The sequence below is a fragment of the Apus apus genome, chromosome 15, assembly GCF_020740795.1.
Source record: "Apus apus isolate bApuApu2 chromosome 15, bApuApu2.pri.cur, whole genome shotgun sequence".
NCBI lineage: Eukaryota > Metazoa > Chordata > Aves > Apodiformes > Apodidae > Apus > Apus apus.
In genome coordinates, this window is record NC_067296.1 from 15,039,125 (window position 1) to 15,057,531 (window position 18,407).

At 59.1% G+C, this 18,407-nt stretch overlaps 1 protein-coding gene across 1 annotated transcript; it reads left to right on the forward strand.

Annotated features, from left to right (window-relative positions):
- The first annotated feature begins 1,279 nt into the window (after positions 1-1,279).
- Positions 1,280-17,210, forward strand: DNMT3B (DNA methyltransferase 3 beta). The gene is given in 20 exon segments (XM_051633257.1): positions 1,280-1,384; positions 5,103-5,247; positions 5,723-5,829; positions 6,813-6,965; positions 7,423-7,614; positions 8,988-9,146; positions 9,828-9,935; positions 10,923-11,064; positions 11,404-11,532; positions 11,977-12,021; positions 12,183-12,262; positions 12,530-12,642; positions 12,994-13,177; positions 13,425-13,509; positions 14,009-14,154; positions 14,253-14,343; positions 14,486-14,578; positions 14,581-14,735; positions 15,355-15,440; positions 16,971-17,210. Coding segments are annotated over 20 exon segments (2,460 nt in total). The 3' UTR covers positions 17,113-17,210.
- The last annotated feature ends 1,197 nt before the right edge of the window (positions 17,211-18,407 follow it).

The following is an 18,407-nucleotide window of genomic DNA, read 5'->3' on the forward strand; positions in this document are numbered from 1 at the left end:
CCGAGGACTCGCGGCGCTCCGCTCCGGGGGGCTCGGGGCAGCGGGTCCCGCCGCCACTTCTTGCGGGCGCTCGGCCCCCGAGGCGGGTTCGGTGGGCTCGGCGCGGCGCAGCCCCGGGCCGGGCTCTCTCCCGGTCCCGGCCGTCCCTCCGGTTCCCGTCGCAACTTTCGGAGTTTCCCGCGAAGGCGTCACGGCCGCGTATCCTGGGGGCGCGTCCCGGGGCTGTCACAGTGGGGTCGGGCTGGGGGCTGGGACCCCCCCACGGGCCCCGGCCGTGCCGGGACGGGCAGGGGATGCGGGGCAGGGGCAGAGCCCGGGGCCGCGGCGGGAGCACTGCAAACCCTCGGGGCCTCATGATCCCGTCGATGAAAGGGTAAGTGATGGCAGCGGGGCGGGGAGGGCCGGGGTTGCCCTGCCCGTGCCTCGGCGGGCCCCGGGCAGCACCGCCCCCAGGCAGGGGGGCACGGGGAGGCCTTCCGGGAGCCCGGGATGCAGCGGCAGCGCCGCCGGGGCTGAACACCTTTGTTTTCGGTTCTCGGGTCAGGGATCTGTCAGTTCATCTTGGCTTTTTCTCTGTTCGCAGGAAAACAGCTCCTGGCCGGTGCCTCGGGCGTTAAGTGTCCCCGAGGCCGGGGCTGGAGGGAAAGGGGCGGCAGGTACCGAGCAGGGGATCTCTGCCCGCATCCTCCTCCTGCCCAGCCCGGGAGAAGCTCCGGTGGAAGAAAAGTATCGAAGAAAGAGAAACAAACTCCAGGGTGGCCCCAAGGTGGGCCACAAGTCCCAGGAGTCCGGGGAGGGGGGCAGTGGGTGGGCACCCAGCACTGATCCTGAGGCTCTCGCTGATGCTGCACGGATCTCCCTCGAAAAAGGGTCAGGAGAAGGAGCACGGGTTCTGGAACCCCGAGCAGGACTTGCATCCTCTGCCTCAGTTTCCAGTTTCCTTATTCCTAAAGAAATGAGAGGGAATGAGCCAGGGTGTCCCAGCCCCCGGCTCTGGGGAGGGTGGGAGCATGTGCCCCCCTGTACGGGGCCAGACGGGGACACATGAGGACAGTGAAGTGTCATTGTCATTCCTTTTAACTCTTGTGCAGGGGCAAGATGAAGCAGTAACGGCTCCGGACGCAGGACCTGCTGCCGCTGGGCGAGACGGCAGAGCCGCCGCAGCCCCCAGCCCTGCCCGCAGGCAGCACCGGCCCGGGTGCCTGCTCCCCCCGGGCACATCCCTGGGCAGGGGGCTCGGGAGAGCCAGCGAGGCTCAGCTCAGCGGGACGTGACCGAAATGAGCATGGTAAAGAGCCTAGAGCGGCTGGAGCAGCGGCTGGCTGTGATGGTGGCTGCCCAGGAGACTTCTCCGGCCTGGTCTTCACTGGGAGAGGAGGGGCCGGTTTGTTTTTTGTTTCTTTTCTTTCAACCGAGCTTTGCTGAAAGGCAGAGGGCGAGGAGCGGGAGCCTGGGGGTGGCCGCAGAGGGCTGCCCTGCTCGGGGCGGGGGAGCAGAGCGGGGCAGGAGAGGAAACAGGGGGAAAATGGAGGGAAGTGCCGGAGCGCGGAGAGGGGCCAGGCACAGGAAACGGGCAGGGGAGGGGAGAGGAGAGCCTGCCCCTTCTTAATGAGCAGATCTGCCAAAATGGGCTCCCTTTCTTACTGAACTGCCAACCCAGCAACTCTTTTCTTTCTAGGATTAGAGGGAAATGTTCTGTTTGGGGAGAATTAAAGGCCATTTGTGTGCGCACAGATAGCCCAGAGCCCAGGCTGGAGGCAGCAGCCCCGGCCATTGGGGTCCTTTCTTTCTTTTTGTTATTCAAACAGGGCTTGGGTGATGGCTGCCATCCCAGCCATCATGTAAAACGCTTCCCTCCAGTCTTTTGATATGCATGCCCCTGTCTGGAGGCAAAGTCCGCCTGTCTCCCCTGCAATCTCTCCACCTACCGGGAAACGCACCTGATAAGGGGCCCGCTCTGTTTTCTGAAGAAGGAAAACTGAAAGCAGGCTGGGGGAGCAGCCCCGGGGCAGCGGGGCACGGCCTCGCAGGTGAGCGCAGCAGCTCTGCCCGCCCCGGGGCGGCCGGCGAGCTCGGCCGGGCAGGCATCGGGAGTCTGTCTAAGCAGTTAATGTTGTGGCATGGTCTTAAACCAGTTTGGCAAACCTTAAAGAAACTGGTATTGCAAAACTAGGGCGGGATCCGGAGTCGGCGGGTTCATTGTCTCGGTGGGGTATCGCTGCAGGGCACGTCCTGGTCACCAGGCAGTGGCAGCGCTGCCGCGAGCGCCGGGCTCTGGCGGAGCTCTGAGCATCGGGCCGGGATCCTGCTTTATTTTACTCTCGCTGGGTTCTTGTACGAAGCACACGGCTCTCGAGCACGCCTGTATGTTTGCAGTACATTAAGCAGTGCAAACACTGCCGTGCTGGTTTTCTGCTCCTCCCGTGAGACAGAACATGTGAGGGGAGTGCTCTGTTTCTTATTATTTTCGCAATGCCCTGAGTGCACATGTTGGTGTGTGTTTCTGCGAGGGGAGGCGAGGACAAAGAGCTGAGCCTTCCTCCCGAGCAGGAGGTGCCGGGGCTTGCAAGGACGGGGGCTCCAGCAGGAGATCTTTGGAGGGCGGCGGGTCGGACCGGCCTCAGCAGGCAGGACCACAGGATCATCTCGGCTCTGGGTCTCTGCTTGGTGCACAAAGCAGCAGCAGCCAGAGCAGGGATGGGTGCTGCAGTGCTGCTGCCTCGGGGCCCGTTTTTGGGAAAGTTAGACTGTCACTTGCTTTGCTGTTTGGATGCTGATGTGATGTTCCCTTTCCTGTTTGCGTGTCAGAGGACGGAGCTGGGATCTCCTCGAGTGGTCTTGGCAGTGGTAGCTGGAGAAATGCACGGAGCAATGTGTTCTCTTGCCTGGCCCTGTGTGCTCCTCCCCAGCCCTGCACCTGGGGGCTGAAAAGCCTGGTTATGGTGATGCCTGTGGACCAGCAGAGCCCTGGGGGGAGATGTCCAGCTCTGCCAGGGAGTGGTTGCCTCCCAACTGATAACTCCCCCCCCTTTATAATTAAACAAAGACTATGTCCGAGCTCCCTGAGCACGTGGCAGAGCTGAGCTTGGCACATTGTGTGCTCAGGCCCAGCCTACATGTCCTTCCCGTGGGAAGGGATGGGAGACCTGGCTGCTGTGTCCCCTCCCCAGTGCAGGGGTGGCAGGGATATGCTGGGCCTGAGTGCCTGCTGTGGGCTGGCCGTGCTGGGCATTTGGTAGCACCCAGGTCTGAGAAAGGAAAAGCCATTTTGAGGGGTAAGTTTGAACCTCGTGGGCTCAGGCTTTTGTCTGAGGCTCCCAAACAAGCTCCTGAGAAAGAACTGAATGCAAAGGCCCTCTGAGGGTCCCGCTGGGGTTTTGAGGGTGCAGATATATGAGGAGGCGGTGCCTGCTCCTGTCTTCTTTGGAGCTTTACAGCCTCATGCTGCCCCATCTCTCTGTCCCCAGCCTTTCCTCTGGGTCACCCTCCTGCTGGGAGAGCAGTGTATCCTCTCACCTCCCTGCATGGATTCCCCAGTGAGATTCACCATTTCTTGGTGAGCTTTGCAGTTTTTTTTTGTGGCAGCGGTGCTGCTGGCAGGGATTGCTACTGTTCTGCAGCCTGGCAGGCTGGGGAGGGGGAGCAGACCCTGCAGGGGCTGACGGGGCTGTGCTGCACCGGGGCGTGTTGCTGCATCCCAGAGCATCCGGGACCGGCCGCCCGGGCCAGGGGGCAGCCCAGCGAGTCTGGGCAGCTCCCAGGAATTGTTTGCTGGGTCAGGGAGCAGATGTGCAGCAGCAGTGGGATTTCTTCTCACAACTGTAGGGGTTTACGTAGCTTTAGGCTCCCTCTGGTGCCATTCCTCTCCTCCCTTTGTTGAGGTGATGTGTCTGCAGGGGGAGGCAGGATGTGCACCCTGGGGGCTCTGCCTGGGGAGGTGGGTGCTGGACACCTGTTTTCCTTCAGCTTTGGATGTTACCCGGGTTTTAACGCTGCCCTTGGCACCCAAAACATCACATTGCAGCTGGTCTTTGTTTGTCAGAGGTGCTGACAGATGATCTCAAAGCAGAAATCTCAGTTGTTGAAGCAGTTGGAAGCGATGCTGAGCGAGAGCCGGGGAGGGGGCAGAAGGGCTGGAGCCTGGGGTCTCTTTGGGGCTGGGGAGGGGGGGTTTGCTTTTGCGTCCCAGCAGGGCCTTAGGTGGGTAGAGCCCTGCTGGCTCTTCAGCTTGCCGAGCTGACTTACGTGCTCCTGAAATGACTGCTGGTGAAGGGGCAAGTTGCAGCACAGATCCATAGCCCAGCAATGAGGCAGCTTCCTCAGCGCTGTCCCAGGAGCCCCTGGGAGAGCCTGGAAGCTCCCGCTCCCAAAAACAGGATCCCGGGAGGGCACCCAAGGGAAGGCAGAGGCAGCTGGGCGCAGGGGAGCTGTGCCCCACCTCTGGAGCTGAGCCCACCTCTCCGGGGGATGTGGTGGGGGGTGGGGGAGGCTCTGCAGGCACAGCCCCCTGCCCTGCCCCCTGGCCCCGGGCGGGGGAGCAGCGGCAGGAGGAGTTTTCTCCCGTTCTGGGGGAGTTGAACTGGCTGCAGGCGCCAGGACTTTGCCCCCCGCAGCTCACTGCTGTGTCCTGCGGCTGCTGGAACAGCCCACCCAGTGCTGGGTGTGCTGGGCAGCCAGAGCACGGTGAGGCTTGGTGTCCAGGGGGTGGGATGGGTTGTCCCCTGCTTTCTCTGGGCTGGCTGGGCTAGGAAGCACAGCTCCCCTCCAGAGGGTGTCTGCTCCAGCAGTGCCAGGACTGCTCCAAGGCATATGGATGGTGGCCACAGCCCTGGAGAAAAGCTCCTGTGCTTCCTTAAGGACAGGCAGGTTTCATCTGGGGCTTCCAGTCAGTGGGGCTGGTGGATCTTGAGGGCCACCACATTTCTGAGGAGGTTTTGTTCAGGTGCCCATTAGCTCCCACTATCACTCCTGATGCATCTGCAGTCAGACCCCTCCCTCTGCCAAGGGCATGAGAAGTGGCTGGCTTGAGGAGCTTGTGCTGTTTGCTTTGCCCTGCTGATTTGGCTTTCTGCTAAATTTCTGTTCTGCTCTGGCTTCTACAGGCAACCATGAAGAAGGAGAAGAGCCATGACCAGGATGAGGCAGACTGCAGGGCAGAGCTGATCCTCTTCAACGGGGACTGCACTGACCCCACTAAAGACTCACCTTCCCTTCTTCTGGGGGCCAATGGGAAGCCAAGTGCTCCAGGTGAGCTGTGCCCGGGATGTGCAGGGATGCACAAGGGGCTGCAGCATTGTGGCTGTCGCTGGGGTCCCTCTGGCCCCCACCTGCCTGAGGAGTGCTGCCAGCTCCTTGAGATGCTCCAGTCATGGTCCCCAAATCCCATCTCTTGTGTTCATAAGATCCTGCTTTAATTGGGTGGTGACAAGCCCTGAATAGTGGGGGTGTGGTTTGCTTGTGCTTCTCAGGAACAAAAAGGTGCATGAGAAGGTTCCCACACTGGCTATCAGAGTCCCTACAGTTTTGGGGCAGTGGGGGGTTTGGGGCTGCCAGTGCCAGCAGGACTGCCATGGGGAGTCTTGGGGACATCACTTGTCTTCTGCTCTTGGCCACACTTCTCCAAGTGAAGGTTCTGGCCTGGAGCAGCCACAGCTGGGAGATGTGCAGGGGCATGGCTGGGGGGCTCACAGAGCTGAGCCTGCTCTGCCGTGTCCCTGCGCAGATGCCGGGGGCCTGGGGCTGCCCTCCCTGAAGAACAAGAGGGTCAGCAAGGGAGACCTCTCCAAGGAGGAGCTGTCCTGGCCGCTCACTCTCACGGGGAAGCAGGAGGTAGGTGCTCACCAAGGCTGCTGGAAAGCCTTGCTGCCAGGGGGTTGTGGGCTGTCTGCGGGGGCAGCTGGTGCCAGGACCCTCACCCCTTCCCCTCTGGAGCAGCTCTCGCACTTGGTGCTGGGGGAACAGCCCAATGGCAGATGTGATTCTCATTTACAATAATATTAGTTTTCATTTTTCAATTCTTGATTTACTTGAGGCCAGCAGCAGCAGGAGGGTGTGGTGTGATGCAGTGATGCCCACTGCATCTTGCAGCAGTCAAATCATTATTCTGCTGATACTTTTAAGAAGTCTCAGTTGTGTGGCTGGACTGCAGCGTCTCATGTCTCTCAGGGTGGCCTGATTTTGGCTGCTTCGGGCCTGGATCCCAGTTTCAACCCCTCCTTTTGTTGACTAGGTTGACAAACCTCCAGGGTCTGCAAGCATTTTTGCCTTCTGGCTTTATTGTTTTGATTTTGAAACAAAACCCCGAGGTTGGAGATCTGCCTGTGACGAGGCAGCTTCCAGAAAAAGTGAGCCATAAATCCAACCAGAGTGAAAATTCTGCTTTCCCACTATGTTGGGTTTTGGGCTCTTTGCTTGCAAAATCTCCTTTCGATTTGAAGCTGTTATGCCGGATGCAGGAAACGTGCCTGGGTTGGACTGTTTCTACACTGTGGCTGCTGAAACCGCAGGGGCAGAGCTGCCCCGGGTGGCTGTGCAGGGCTGGGTGGTGCCAGGGAGAGCACCCACGCGTGTGGGCAGGGTGCTGTGCCCGGGGTGGCTGCTGGCTCCTGCTCTCAGTCACGCCACTGGCTGCAGCTGCAAGGAGGGAGGGTATCACAGGGTACAGAGTCGTAGAGTGGAATCAGAATGGTTCTGGCTGGAAAAGACCTTAAAGGTCATCAAGCCCAACCGCTAACCTCAGCACTGCCAAGGCCACCACGTGCCACGGGCGTGGGGCAGGCGTCCCTGCCACAGCACCTCTGTTCTGGTTGCAGACGCGGCCCCGGGGCAGCGCTGGGTGGGAGAGCAGCCTGAGGCAGAAGCCCCCCGTGCGCCTCATCTTCCAGGCAGGGCAGACCCAGCACGAGATGAGGATCAAGGCAACGAGCAACGAGGAGACTCTGAGGGACCTGCGAACTCCCTTGCGGGTGAGGGTCTGCACGGGTGCCAGGCTTTCCCTGGGGATCCCTGAGGCTCCAGGGACTGGATTTTATTGCTGTGCCCTGGCCAAGTGGAGTCAGACACATTGCAGGCTCTCCATGCCTCAGTTTCCCCTGTGAAGTGTGTGTGTGTGCTGCTGCATGCCCTAGCTGTGAACTGGGTGCTTTGAACACTGGGGTGAATTGGGGAGGGGAAAAGGGAAGAGCACAACTGGAGCACTGTGTTCTGTGTGTCTGGCAAGTAAAAGGAGAGCAGTTCTTCCTCGGACACCCCAGTCCTGGGCCCTTCCCACTGTTCTGGCTGCGGTGGCATTCCCACTCCCCATCTTCCCCTCTCCTCGCTCTCCCATTCCCAGCCGAGGGGCTGGGGGTGATGTGGGGCAGCTCTCTGCTCCCCACTGCCCGCCTTCCTGCTACACTCACACCCTCCTCCCTCTGCACCCAGAGCTCCAAGCGTCGCTCGGCCACGTCTGTCCCCGTGGCCACCATCGACCTGACGGAGGAAGACTCCCGGGACTCATCCCAGAGCAGCAGCACACTCTCTGGCAGCAGCTCCCAGGAGGGCCAGAATGGCTCTGCCGAGCTGGGGACTGAGGAGCCAGAGAGCAGAGATGTGGGGACACCACTGGAATACCAGGTACGGAGGGGCCAAACTCTGCTGCACTGGGATCCTGCCCCCGATGTGGTGCAGAGTGGGGGTGAACTGTCCTGGCTTGTCTGCAAACCTTTCTGCTGCTTCTGCCTCCTCCCTGCCTTCCCTTCCCAGCATGTGCAGGGTGGGATGGTCCCAGGCTGTCCCCCTGTCCATCACAGCGGGGTGAGTGCTGCTCCAGGGGCACCTTGCGTGGGCACCAGCCCTGCCGAGCCCCTCCCTGCCTGCTGCTCCTGGGCTGCAAAACCTCCCAGGGCCCCAGGAGCCGCATGCGGGGCACACGCCGGGCTGGCAGCCCTGCCCTGCCCAGACAGGCAGTTGCATGTGCAGAAAATGTTTCTTTCGGGGGGTGCTGGAGAGGCACGAAGCTGCTGGAGCTGCAGAGGAGCCTGGTTCAGTGCCTGCGGGTGTCAGGGCAGGGCCCAAGACTTAGAGGAATTGGGCAATTGCATTTTGCTGCATAATTAGGTGCCTAATTGCAGAACAAAGCTGGGAAGGAGCTGGGCAGGCTGAGGTGGCTGCTCCTGGGATTGCTCCTGTGTGAGCTGCCTCCCTGGGCACAGCACTGTGCCAGTGTGACCCCCATTGGTCTGCCTGTGGGAGGCCCTTGGCATGGTCATGACAAAATTCCCAGCTCTTCTCTCTGTTTTCAGTCTGTCCTGTGTCCTGCCCTTCCCTGTGGGAACAAGAGCAGGGTTGGTGCCCTCTCCCTGGGGTGCAGTCAGACAGGCTGAGCTGTAAGCCCCATGAACGGGGCTTCCTTGTGCCCAGGAGTAACCTCGTTTGTGCAGGGAGCTGAGGGAGCAACCTCCGTGCAAAGTCCTCCCTGTGGTGGGCAGGACACACAGCACCCCCTGCCCTGCCTCTGCATCCCTCAGCCTGGCCCTGCCTTGAGGCTCAGCAGCAGCGTGTGGTGAGCCTGGCAAACCTGGCTGCGAGGGCATCAGAAGAGTCCATCTGCTTTCCTTGGAGCTGCTGCCCCCCATTCCCACCACCGGGGCTGCTGCAAGTCCTCTTGTGACAGGCAGCGCTGCTGTGTGAGGGCAGAAAGAGGCTTCCCAGTGTTGGAGAGACCCCAGGAGGGCAGGCAGGAGTGGGCACGCACGGGCTGCAGGAGCCAGGAGGGCTGAGCAGGACAGAGCACGCACTGCTGAGCTGGGAGCCAGCTCTGCCAGGGGTGCTGCCCCTGCTGGGAGGAGCAGGGGGCAGCTTTTATAGATCAGGGCACGGAGGTCCGTGCATGGGACTTCCCTCAGCCTGTGGCTGTTCCCTGGTGCTTCAGGGCTCCCTGCGGGGCTGTTGGGATAAAATGGGGAGTTGGTGCTTTTGGCTGATGTGTGTTGTCCTTTTGCTTTCAGGATGGGAAGGAATTTGGAATCGGGGAGCTTGTCTGGGGAAAGATCAAAGGTTTCTCCTGGTGGCCTGCCATCGTCGTCTCCTACAGAGCCACGGCCAAGCGCCAGGCCGTCTCGGGCATGCGGTGGGTGCAGTGGTTTGGAGATGGGAAGTTCTCCGAGGTAAGCCTGCCTGTCCCTGCCTGTGCCTGGCTGAAATCCCCTCCCTGTGCATTTTTGCCATCTGTCCCATTCCTGGGACTGCCTCGGTGTGTGTGCCCAGCTGCAGCCTCCCCAGGCTGGGACCCTGGTGTTGAGCATGGTCAGGCTCTTGGATGCCCTTCAGCCTCTAGTGTCTATAAATGACTGGCCACTGCGGGTTGGTGACAGGATCCAGCAGTGGGGACATCTGCCTGGCCCCTTCGCAGGGTCTTGTCCAAACTCTGGTCTCTGGGGCTGTGTCCCTGTTGCTCCCTGCCCAGTGATGTCCTCCTGGATCCCTGTTGTCACGGTTGGCTGCAGGCAGGAGGGAGGGACGTGCTGTGCTGGCTGTGCCGGCAGGCGTGCGGTGCCAGCAGAGGGTGCAAACCACCCGTCCTGATTGCTGCTGTGATGCTGCTGCCTCTGCCCTCCTCCCTCTCTGCTGGTCCTGCCCGCCGCAAACCCACTGCTGGGCTTCCTTTCACAGCTCCATGGTCCAGACAAGGCCCAGTGCCCTCAGCCGTGCTGGGAACCGCTGTGCTGCCGGGCCGGGGCTGCGGCGCGGGGGCACGGTCCCCAGGGGGGACATGGTGCCATGTGGGGGACAGAGCCAAAGCAAGGCATCCCTGTGCCTGCTGGTGAATTTTAGTTGCTCTCTCCCAGGTTTCTGCAGACAAGCTGGTGGGACTGATGGCCTTTAGGCAGCATTTCAACTGTTCCACGTTTAATAAGCTGGTTTCCTACCGACGAGCCATATACCATGCCCTGGAGGTAACAGTGGAGCGGAGCTGGGGCTGGGTGGGTGAGGCCCCTGGGCTCTGCAGGGGTGGTGGGATGTAGGGAGAGATGGACTGCATGCAGGGTGGCAGATGCAGCTGAGCTGGCCTAGGAAGCACTTTCCTGGGGCAGGAAGAGATGCCCTGGCTGGGGAGCAGGACGTCTGCTCAGCCCAGGTGCCCACAGAGCTTGGGAGGTGAGGGAGGTGGCCGGGGCTGGGGCCTCCTGGCTCTGCCCCTACATGATGCTCTGCCTTGCATCTGGGGCTGGTCTGGATGATGCCTGTGAGTCACCTTGAGAGCTGTCAGCCCAGGGAGCTCCTGCCAGTGCCCAGAATTAATGATTTCCCCCATCTGCTGGGGCGATGTGGACAGATGTCTATAGGAAAACTATCCTCTCCCTGCTGGGACTGTTTCCAAGTGCAGCCATGGGGCCAAACTCTGCTTTTGCCAGCAGATTCAGGTGTAACTGCTGCTGCCCCAGGGTCTCGCTGCTCCAGAACCCCTGGGCCAGGCTCCTGCCAGGTCTCTGACTTTTGCAGCAGCATCGTGGTGGCGAGGCAGTGTCACTGGCTGGAGGTGTCCTGGGCTGGTGCTGGATGCCCTTTGCCATCAGGGCTGTCGCTGAGCACCCCATGGCTCTGATCCTCATCCAGGGGACACATCACACTGGGTTATGGTGCTGCAGACCCACAGGCCCTTCTGCTGCCTTTTTTCTCCCTGCTGCTTGCCTGGGAGCAGCGTCCAGGAGAGAGCTGGGGCTGGCCTGTCCCTGCTCTCCCGGCTGGGACTGGAGGACAGATGGACATTGCAGGGGGGAGGCAGGGCCAGGGGCACACCCAGCACGGGAATCTGGCAGCTGCTGCTGTGCTGGGGACACCGAACCCTGTGCATGTGTCTGTGGTGGGGATCTGTGCTGTGCAGACACCAGCCGGGCTGCTCCCCCTGTCACCCTGGCTCACACCTTGTCCCTCTCATGCAGGTTGCCCGGAGCCGGTCAGGAAAGACGTTTGCAGCCACCCCCAGGGAGTCCCTGGAGGAGCAGCTGAAGCCCATGATCGACTGGGCACTCACTGGCTTCAAACCCCTGGGCCTCAAGGGGCTGCAGCCGCCCAAAGCCTCAGGTGAGGGGGTGGCAGGAGCTGGGCAGGGGCTGCTGTGAGTCCACTCACCCGCTGCCACAGCCTTGCTGGCCTGGTTCTGAGGTGGCCCCAGGGCTCACGGCTGGGATGTCCTGCACAGCAGCACTGCAAAAAGCCAGAGCAAAGCTCCCTCCAAGCCATTGCTCCTGGCAACTGGTGAGCTGGCTGAGCCTCCTGCTGTGCGTGGGCAGCCAGGGCGGTCTGGAGGGGCTCTGCTGTTGGCTGGGGTGGGACCTGGAGGGCTGGGCAGGAGATGTGTTCCCCAGTGGGAAGCTCCCGGGGCTGCAGGCTTATCCTCAGGGAGCCATCTTTGCCTTGCAGAGAACGGGGCCCTGAGGAACGGGACGGAGGAGGTGCTGTCCCTCGAGCAGTGTCCCCGCACCAAAAGGCTGAAGTCCAACCCCTGCAACAATGGCAAGGAGCAGCGAGTGGAAGATGACCAGACCCGAGGTAACCTGGGGAGCAGCATGGCCTGGCCATGCATCCTAAAAAGCAGCAGGAAATCTCTCTGGGAAAGGGCTGGGCTCTTCCTGGGGGCCACGAACTTGCTTTCCAAAGGCAAAGGCTTTTGTGGTCTCTTGTTGCTCACTTGTGCCTTACAAGTCGGCAGCAAACCCAGCTGCAAGACATGGCTCCACAAGCTGGGCTCCTTTAATTGCTCCACTTGGAAATGGTCTGTGTGTTGCTGCTGTGAGCTCTGGTTTCTCCAGCAGTGAAAGATCAGGGGTTTAGCCCCAAAATTTCTAATATGCTGGTGGCCTGTGCCTTCTCTGTGCAACGCTCTGCAGAGCTGCAGCAGCTTTAATGCAAGAAATAAGGCATTTGTAAGTAGAGTGCATTTAAAGTTTGTTACATAAGGAATGATAAATATATTTTATTTTTTCATTTATAAAGAGCAAATGGTTTCTGAAGTTACGAACAACAGTGGGAGTCTTGAAGGTAACGGGTTGTCCTGTCTCTCTTGGGAAGGGTGTGGGGCTGGTTGCAGGTGCCTGCAGGAACACTGGGCAGAGATCGTGGGTGCCCTGGGGACAGGGCTGCCCTGGCAGGGTGCAGGGAGCAGGCAGGGCCTGCCCGCTGAGCACAGCTCTCTGTCACAGACAGCTGCCTGTCCTGCGGGAGGAGGAACCCGGCCACCTTCCACCCACTCTTCGAGGGGGGCCTGTGCCAGACCTGCAGGGTAAGAGCTGCCGAGCAGGACCCCGGAGGCTGCAGAGGGGGTGCAGAGTCCAACCTGCTGCCAGGGCAGGAGGGGTGACTGCCAGGTCCCACCCGTGCCATATCCACCATGGAGCTGTCCCTCCGCATGTTCTCCCTGCTTGAGGCACCAAGGACGTGCATCTCTGAGCTCTCACCATGCACGGAGAGAAGCTGTGTTCACTGTTCACCATCTGAGCACGGATCCTGATCCTCTGTCCTTCCCTCCTCCTGCCTGTCCTTACACTAGGATAGATTCCTGGAGCTCTTCTACATGTACGACGAGGATGGCTACCAGTCCTACTGCACTGTCTGCTGTGAGGGGAAGGAGCTGCTGCTCTGCAGCAATGCCAGCTGCTGCAGGTGGGCCCTGCATGTCCCCATCTCTGCTCCTCTGGCTGAGCTGGCAGAGCTCCTGGGGAGCTGCAAGGAAGTCGGGTCATGCCTGAGCCTGGGCAGGGTCCCATGCTGGTCCCCAGCACATCAGCCTACCCATCCCCACTGAGCTCCACCTGGGAAGGTTGGCCAGAGCTTTACCCATGCCTGGGCCACCAGCTTGTGGTAGCAGCCCTAAAAAACAGGATGCTACCTGAAAAAACATCCAGCAAAATGGGGTGGGGGCTCCAGTGCCTGGCAGGGGAGACGCCAGGAGAGGCTGGGGTGACCCAAAGGGGTTTCTGGAGATGACAGGATGAGGTGTTGTGGTTTGGACAGGTGCTTCTGTGTGGAGTGTCTGGAGGTGCTGGTGGGGCGAGGGACGTCGGCCAAGGCAAAAGAGCAGGAGCCCTGGAACTGCTACATGTGCCAGCCCCAGAGGAGCTACGGGGTGCTGCAGCGCCGGCAGGACTGGAACACCCGCCTGCAGGACTTCTTCACCAGTGACAAGGGGCAGGAATATGTAAGGGCTGCAGGCAAGAGAGCCCAGCACACTGGGCTTCCGGGGAGAGGGCTGCCAAGGGCAGGGCTGGCTCAAAATCCATCAGCCCTCTGCCTTGGTCTCACTCATCCCCCCTCTCGGAGGGTGCTGGGCTCGTGGTCCCGCAGATGCTCCCCTGAAGGCAGAGGTGATGCCTGTCGGGCCAAGGTTTGGCCTCCTAGAGCATCACAGCTCTGCCCAGAGCTTCACTGCTGTCCTTCCATTGCAGGCTGAACCCAAAATCTACCCAACAGTCCCACCAGCAAACAGGAGACCCATTCGAGTGCTCTCCTTGTTTGACAGCATCACAACAGGTGAGGCACTGGAGGAGGCACCAGGGCTTGGGGATGAGGGTTTTGTGGCTTCAAACCTGTCTCTGAAAGCCTGGTGGGGAGAAGGGGAGGAAGGGCAGGGAGATGAGGACAGGGGCTGGCCAGGTCTGTGGAGGAGAGAGGGGTGGAGGGAGGATGTGGGAATGCTGCTCCCAGAGGTTTCTGCTGCACCGAGTGCTGTCTTGGGTGGCTGGTTTCCTTGAGCAGCAAGAGCTGTGGGGAGGCTGGTAACCTGGCCTCTGGTAAAGAAGTGCCCGAGAGCAACTGGTTTGACTCGGTCCACTCAGCTCTAGAGTTCTGCTTTCTGGGAGCAAACCTGCCTGCGGGAGCAGGTCAGAAGTCTGGTTTGCTCATCCATAAGTTCTGTGTGACTGCACCCACCTAGGACAAGCAAAAGTGGCCACATCGAGCATCAGTGCTGACGAAGGAGACTGTGAGACTAAAGAGAGCAGTGGAACCTCAGACCTCTGTCCCTTGGCAGGGTACCTGGTGCTGAAGGACTTGGGTATCCAAGTGGAAAAGTACATTGCCTCAGAGATCTCTGAAGACCCCATTGCTGTGGGCACCATGCGGCACGACGGGAACATCACCTACGTGCACGATGTCAGGAACATAACCAAGAGAAACGTGAGGACATTTCTGCAGGGGGGGCTGGGGAGTGTGGTGCTGTGGCCACGTGGGTCTCACCCCACATGACATCTCCTAACCTAGTCTGTTGGCTCTAGATTGAGGAGTGGGGCCCCTTTGACCTGGTGATAGGTGGAAGCCCCTGTGACGACCTCTCCATTGTCAATCCGGCCCGGAAGGCGCTGTATGGTAAGGCAGGGCTGGGTACCCCTGGGGTGTTCCTGCTGTGTGGAACCACCTGGAAGTCCACAGAAGCAGTTCAGCCCCGGTCCGGGTTGGTGGTGACTCCCCTCTGGGATGCAAACCATGGGGTGGCATCTGCAAAGCACAGGCTGTCCCATGCCAGCACCGTGGGGAGGGCAGCCAGGCCCCCCGGACCTGTGTCCCTGTGCCACAGCCCGTCCCACCCACTGCTCTGGCTCTCCCTTGCAGAAGGAACTGGGAGGCTCTTCTTTGAATTTTACCACTTGCTCAACTTCGCCCGCCCCAAGGCAGGAGAGGAGCGCCCCTTCTTCTGGATGTTTGAGAACGTGGTGGCCATGAGGGTCAATGACAAGAGGGACATCTCTCGGTTTCTGGAGGTAGGGATTGCTGCCTGCTCCAGGAAGAACATGGGAGCAGGAGACACTTGCTGGGCTGTGCAAGGTGTGTGAGGGTCTGGCTGTGGTTTTGTATGGCCCTCATGCTGGAAGACCCCCTGCCTGATGCATGTACCAAGAATCAACTTTTTAGTCTTGGCTCTGGGTCCCCTCTGGCCTCCAGCATGTTAACCTGAGCACTCCCTCCCAGGGGGAGGTTTTTACCCGCCTTGCAGGAGCTGCTCAGAGCAATATATATTATTTCTAGGAAGAGGGAGGGCAGGGACTGGAAAGGGTCTTTAACACTGTGGTAGCCAAGATGGGCTGTGGGTCAGCAGGAACCTTGGTGTGTGAAAGCCCCACTGGAGGCTGGTGGTCCTGATGCTGGCCCAGCCAGCTTGGCACTGTGGTGTGCTGGGATTTGCTTTAGCTGCTGGCCAAGGCTGTGGGAGCCCATGTGGCTGAATAGACCGTGCCCTGTGTGGAACAAGGGTGTGTTGGGGCAGCATCTGCAGGGGATTTCCTAAAGTCTCAGCAGGGCGGTGGTAAAGAGCTTCTCCTGCAGGAGAGGACTGAGCCCACACTTCCTCTCACCTTTCTTACCCTGTCTCCTGGCCTGCAGTGTAACCCGGTCATGGTCGATGCCATCAAGATGTCAGCTGCCCACCGTGCGCGCTACTTCTGGGGAAACCTTCCGGGGATGAACAGGTAACCCAGCTCTGCTGCTTTGAGTCTCTGTAGTTCTCTTTTGTGGTGCTTCTGTGGTTCTTCTTTCCTCCTTGGCCCTCAGCCCAGCTCCCAGGAGCTGAAGAGCTGCAGCCCGTTTCCCTGGGGTCCTGTGCACATGATAATGTCGCCTGTTAATGAGCGATGATGAGACTGTGGGAAAAGTGCAGTGTCCCCATCCCTGGACCTGCAGCCTGTGGAGGGGAGTGTGACAGGGCTCATGCAGGAGCTGTGTGGTGTGTCTAGCCTGGATCACACCTTGCTGCACCCTGAATTCATGGCAAAACACAGCAGAAGGACTTGGAGTAGAGTAAAATCCATTTACTAGCAGTCCTGCACACCAAAGACAGCAACAAAATCTGGTTTTTGCACAGCCAAATCCTCAGCCAGTGAGCACAGACTGGGTGTAAATATTTTTGCATGTTTATATTTAAATTGCCAGTATTTGTTGGAAAAAGAACTAATTAAAGCTTGAGCGAGAGGCATGTAGGTATTTGAAAGTGAAATAGCAATTACACCATTTGAAATGGCACTTGGAGCTTCCATCTGATTGTGAAGAGATGGAAGCCCCAGCGTGATGACTCAGAGCTCTCTCAGTGCAGTAGCCCAGGGTGGTGCCTGCAGAGGTGCCTGGCTGAGCAGGGGCAGGCAGGGTGGCACTGGCACCGGGCTCCTTCAAAAGTTCTACCAGGAAAAGCTATGGAGAGCACTGTGGAAGATGCTCCCGTGGCTGCCACGGGAGGAGCTGCTCTGGTCTGGCGTGTGCCAGAGCAGGCAGGAGCTGTGAGTTTGTGGCAAACAACCTCTGATGACTCAGGGGTTCCTCAGGAGGGTGATCTGTTGACCTCAGCCAAGCTGGAGAGGCTGCATGAGGACTTGGAATATTTCTCCTCCCAGCTGTGCCATTGTCTTTAGATCTTTGCTTTTTACTCCCCATAACTAGTGCTGGTGCTGATTCCTAGCTGAGAGATTACTGGTGGCTCTTCTGTTTTTCTTTTCCTTTTGCTTTCCTAAACCCAATTTTAAAACAGAGCCAGCCTGGGGATGTCCCCCTGGAATGGGCTGCATCCCAAACCCACAGCTGGGTCTGGGTGCTTGGTCTCCATCCATATGTGGGTTATGTTGTCTGTGGCACCGACTGCTGTGGGATGTTTCCCAGGCTGCCTGTTCCCGTGGGAACAGGGCTTTGGGTGGGCTCTGCTCTGCCCCTGCCCTGGGGTGGGTCTGCTGCTGGCTCTGGGCAGAGTGGGAACAACTGTGTTGTCTTTGAATGCTCTGAGAGCTCTGGGTGGGAAGTGGTACATGTTGACACGTCACCGCTCTGGGGAGGAAAGTCCAGGGGCAGGGACTGTTCTCAGTGAGGAGGTTCTGAGCTCACACACGGGCTGGGGCTCGAAGGACCTTGGGCTGGATGCAGAGATGGGGCAGGGATGCTGCACCTTGGATGTGGCCAGTGGGCTCCATGGAGTGGGGCAGCCCCCGGGCCTCACCCCCTTTGCCTCCGCTCCGCAGGATCTTCGGCTTCCCCCTCCCCTACACGGACGTCTCCAGCATCAGCTGCGGGACTCGCCAGAAGCTGCTGGAGACATCATGGAGCGTCCCTGTCATCCGGCACCTCTTTTCCCCACTCAAGGATTATTTTGCCTGTGAATAAGAAGCCGAGGTCCCTCGTCTCTGGTAAAGATGCAGAGCTCCGCTGCGGTGGCGGGAGAGGGACGGGCACGGATTCTGCCACGGCCCCTTCCCTCCCAGCCACCTCCTGTGGGAAGGCACCTCCTGGCCCCACGGGAATGTCTTTAACCAAAGAACCTGGCAGGGTAACTTTTCTTTTAAAGGGACCGAGAGCAGCAATACACAGAAAACGATGGACAAAAGAGCTTTAACTCCCTGGCGCAGGAAGCTCTGTGCATGGCTGATGGGACGGGAAGTCTCCTCCAGAGCATTAAATATTCCGTTTTAGCCTAGAGCTGGGAAGTCACAACTTGCTGAGCAGTGAGTGTGGAGGCAGCTGCCGGGGCGCTGCAGACAGACTTGAAAGTATTGCTTTTCCTAAACAAACAAAACCTCTCTTAAATCAGCTGCCAAAAGTCCTCAAACTGCAGCAGCAGGTTGTGAGGGACCCTGGTCAGGTTACATACACTGAACATGCAGGATACAGAAACCAAATATTTTTTTATTTTTGTTTTTAAGACTTTTTTGATAAACTTTGTTTTTAACGTCTATTGCTGCTTTAAGGCATTACATAAGAATGTGGAGATTCCTAGACCTGAATGTAGCTGAAACTGAACTGTGAGGTGGTAGAAATACTTTTCTAGCTAGATATCTAAGAAAAAAATACTGTGGCTGTAGTTTACAAATATTCACTACTTCCTTTTTAAAGCATCTAAAACTTTTCCTTGCATTTAAAAATCCTGCTGAGTGGTTCGAAAGCTTCCACAGTCACCAGAGCACAGAGGGTTTGGGCTCCAGTGTCCACAAAGAAGGTTCTCTGAGGGTCCGTTCCCCCCGTGAAGGTGGTGCTTGGGGGGGTCGGTGTTGTCCTCAGAGCACAGCCCCCCTGCTCCATGTCCTGTGCAGCTGAGCCCCTCTGTCCCCCTCACTTTCCGTGGCCCTGGGGCTGCCGTCCTGGCCGGTGTCCCCCGGGACTCTTGACTCCAATGCACATTTCAATGCACTGAAACCTGTGATGTCCCCCCCTCTCTCCTCCCCTACCTCTGCTCTTCACTACAACCTGCGTCTGGCAGGGTCCTTGGGTGCCTTCTCAAAATGAATTGGGTGCAAACCATGGGCCAGCCCTCTTCCCAAAGCCAAGCTGTCTCACGAGGTGTTGTACAGCATCAGTGGGAAATAAGGACTTCTCTCCCAGCTGCTTCTACCTCTCTGACCCATGAGGACCCCCTGGTGTCCCCCTTTGCAGCCTCCCCGGAGGAGGCAGCTTCCCATTTTCCA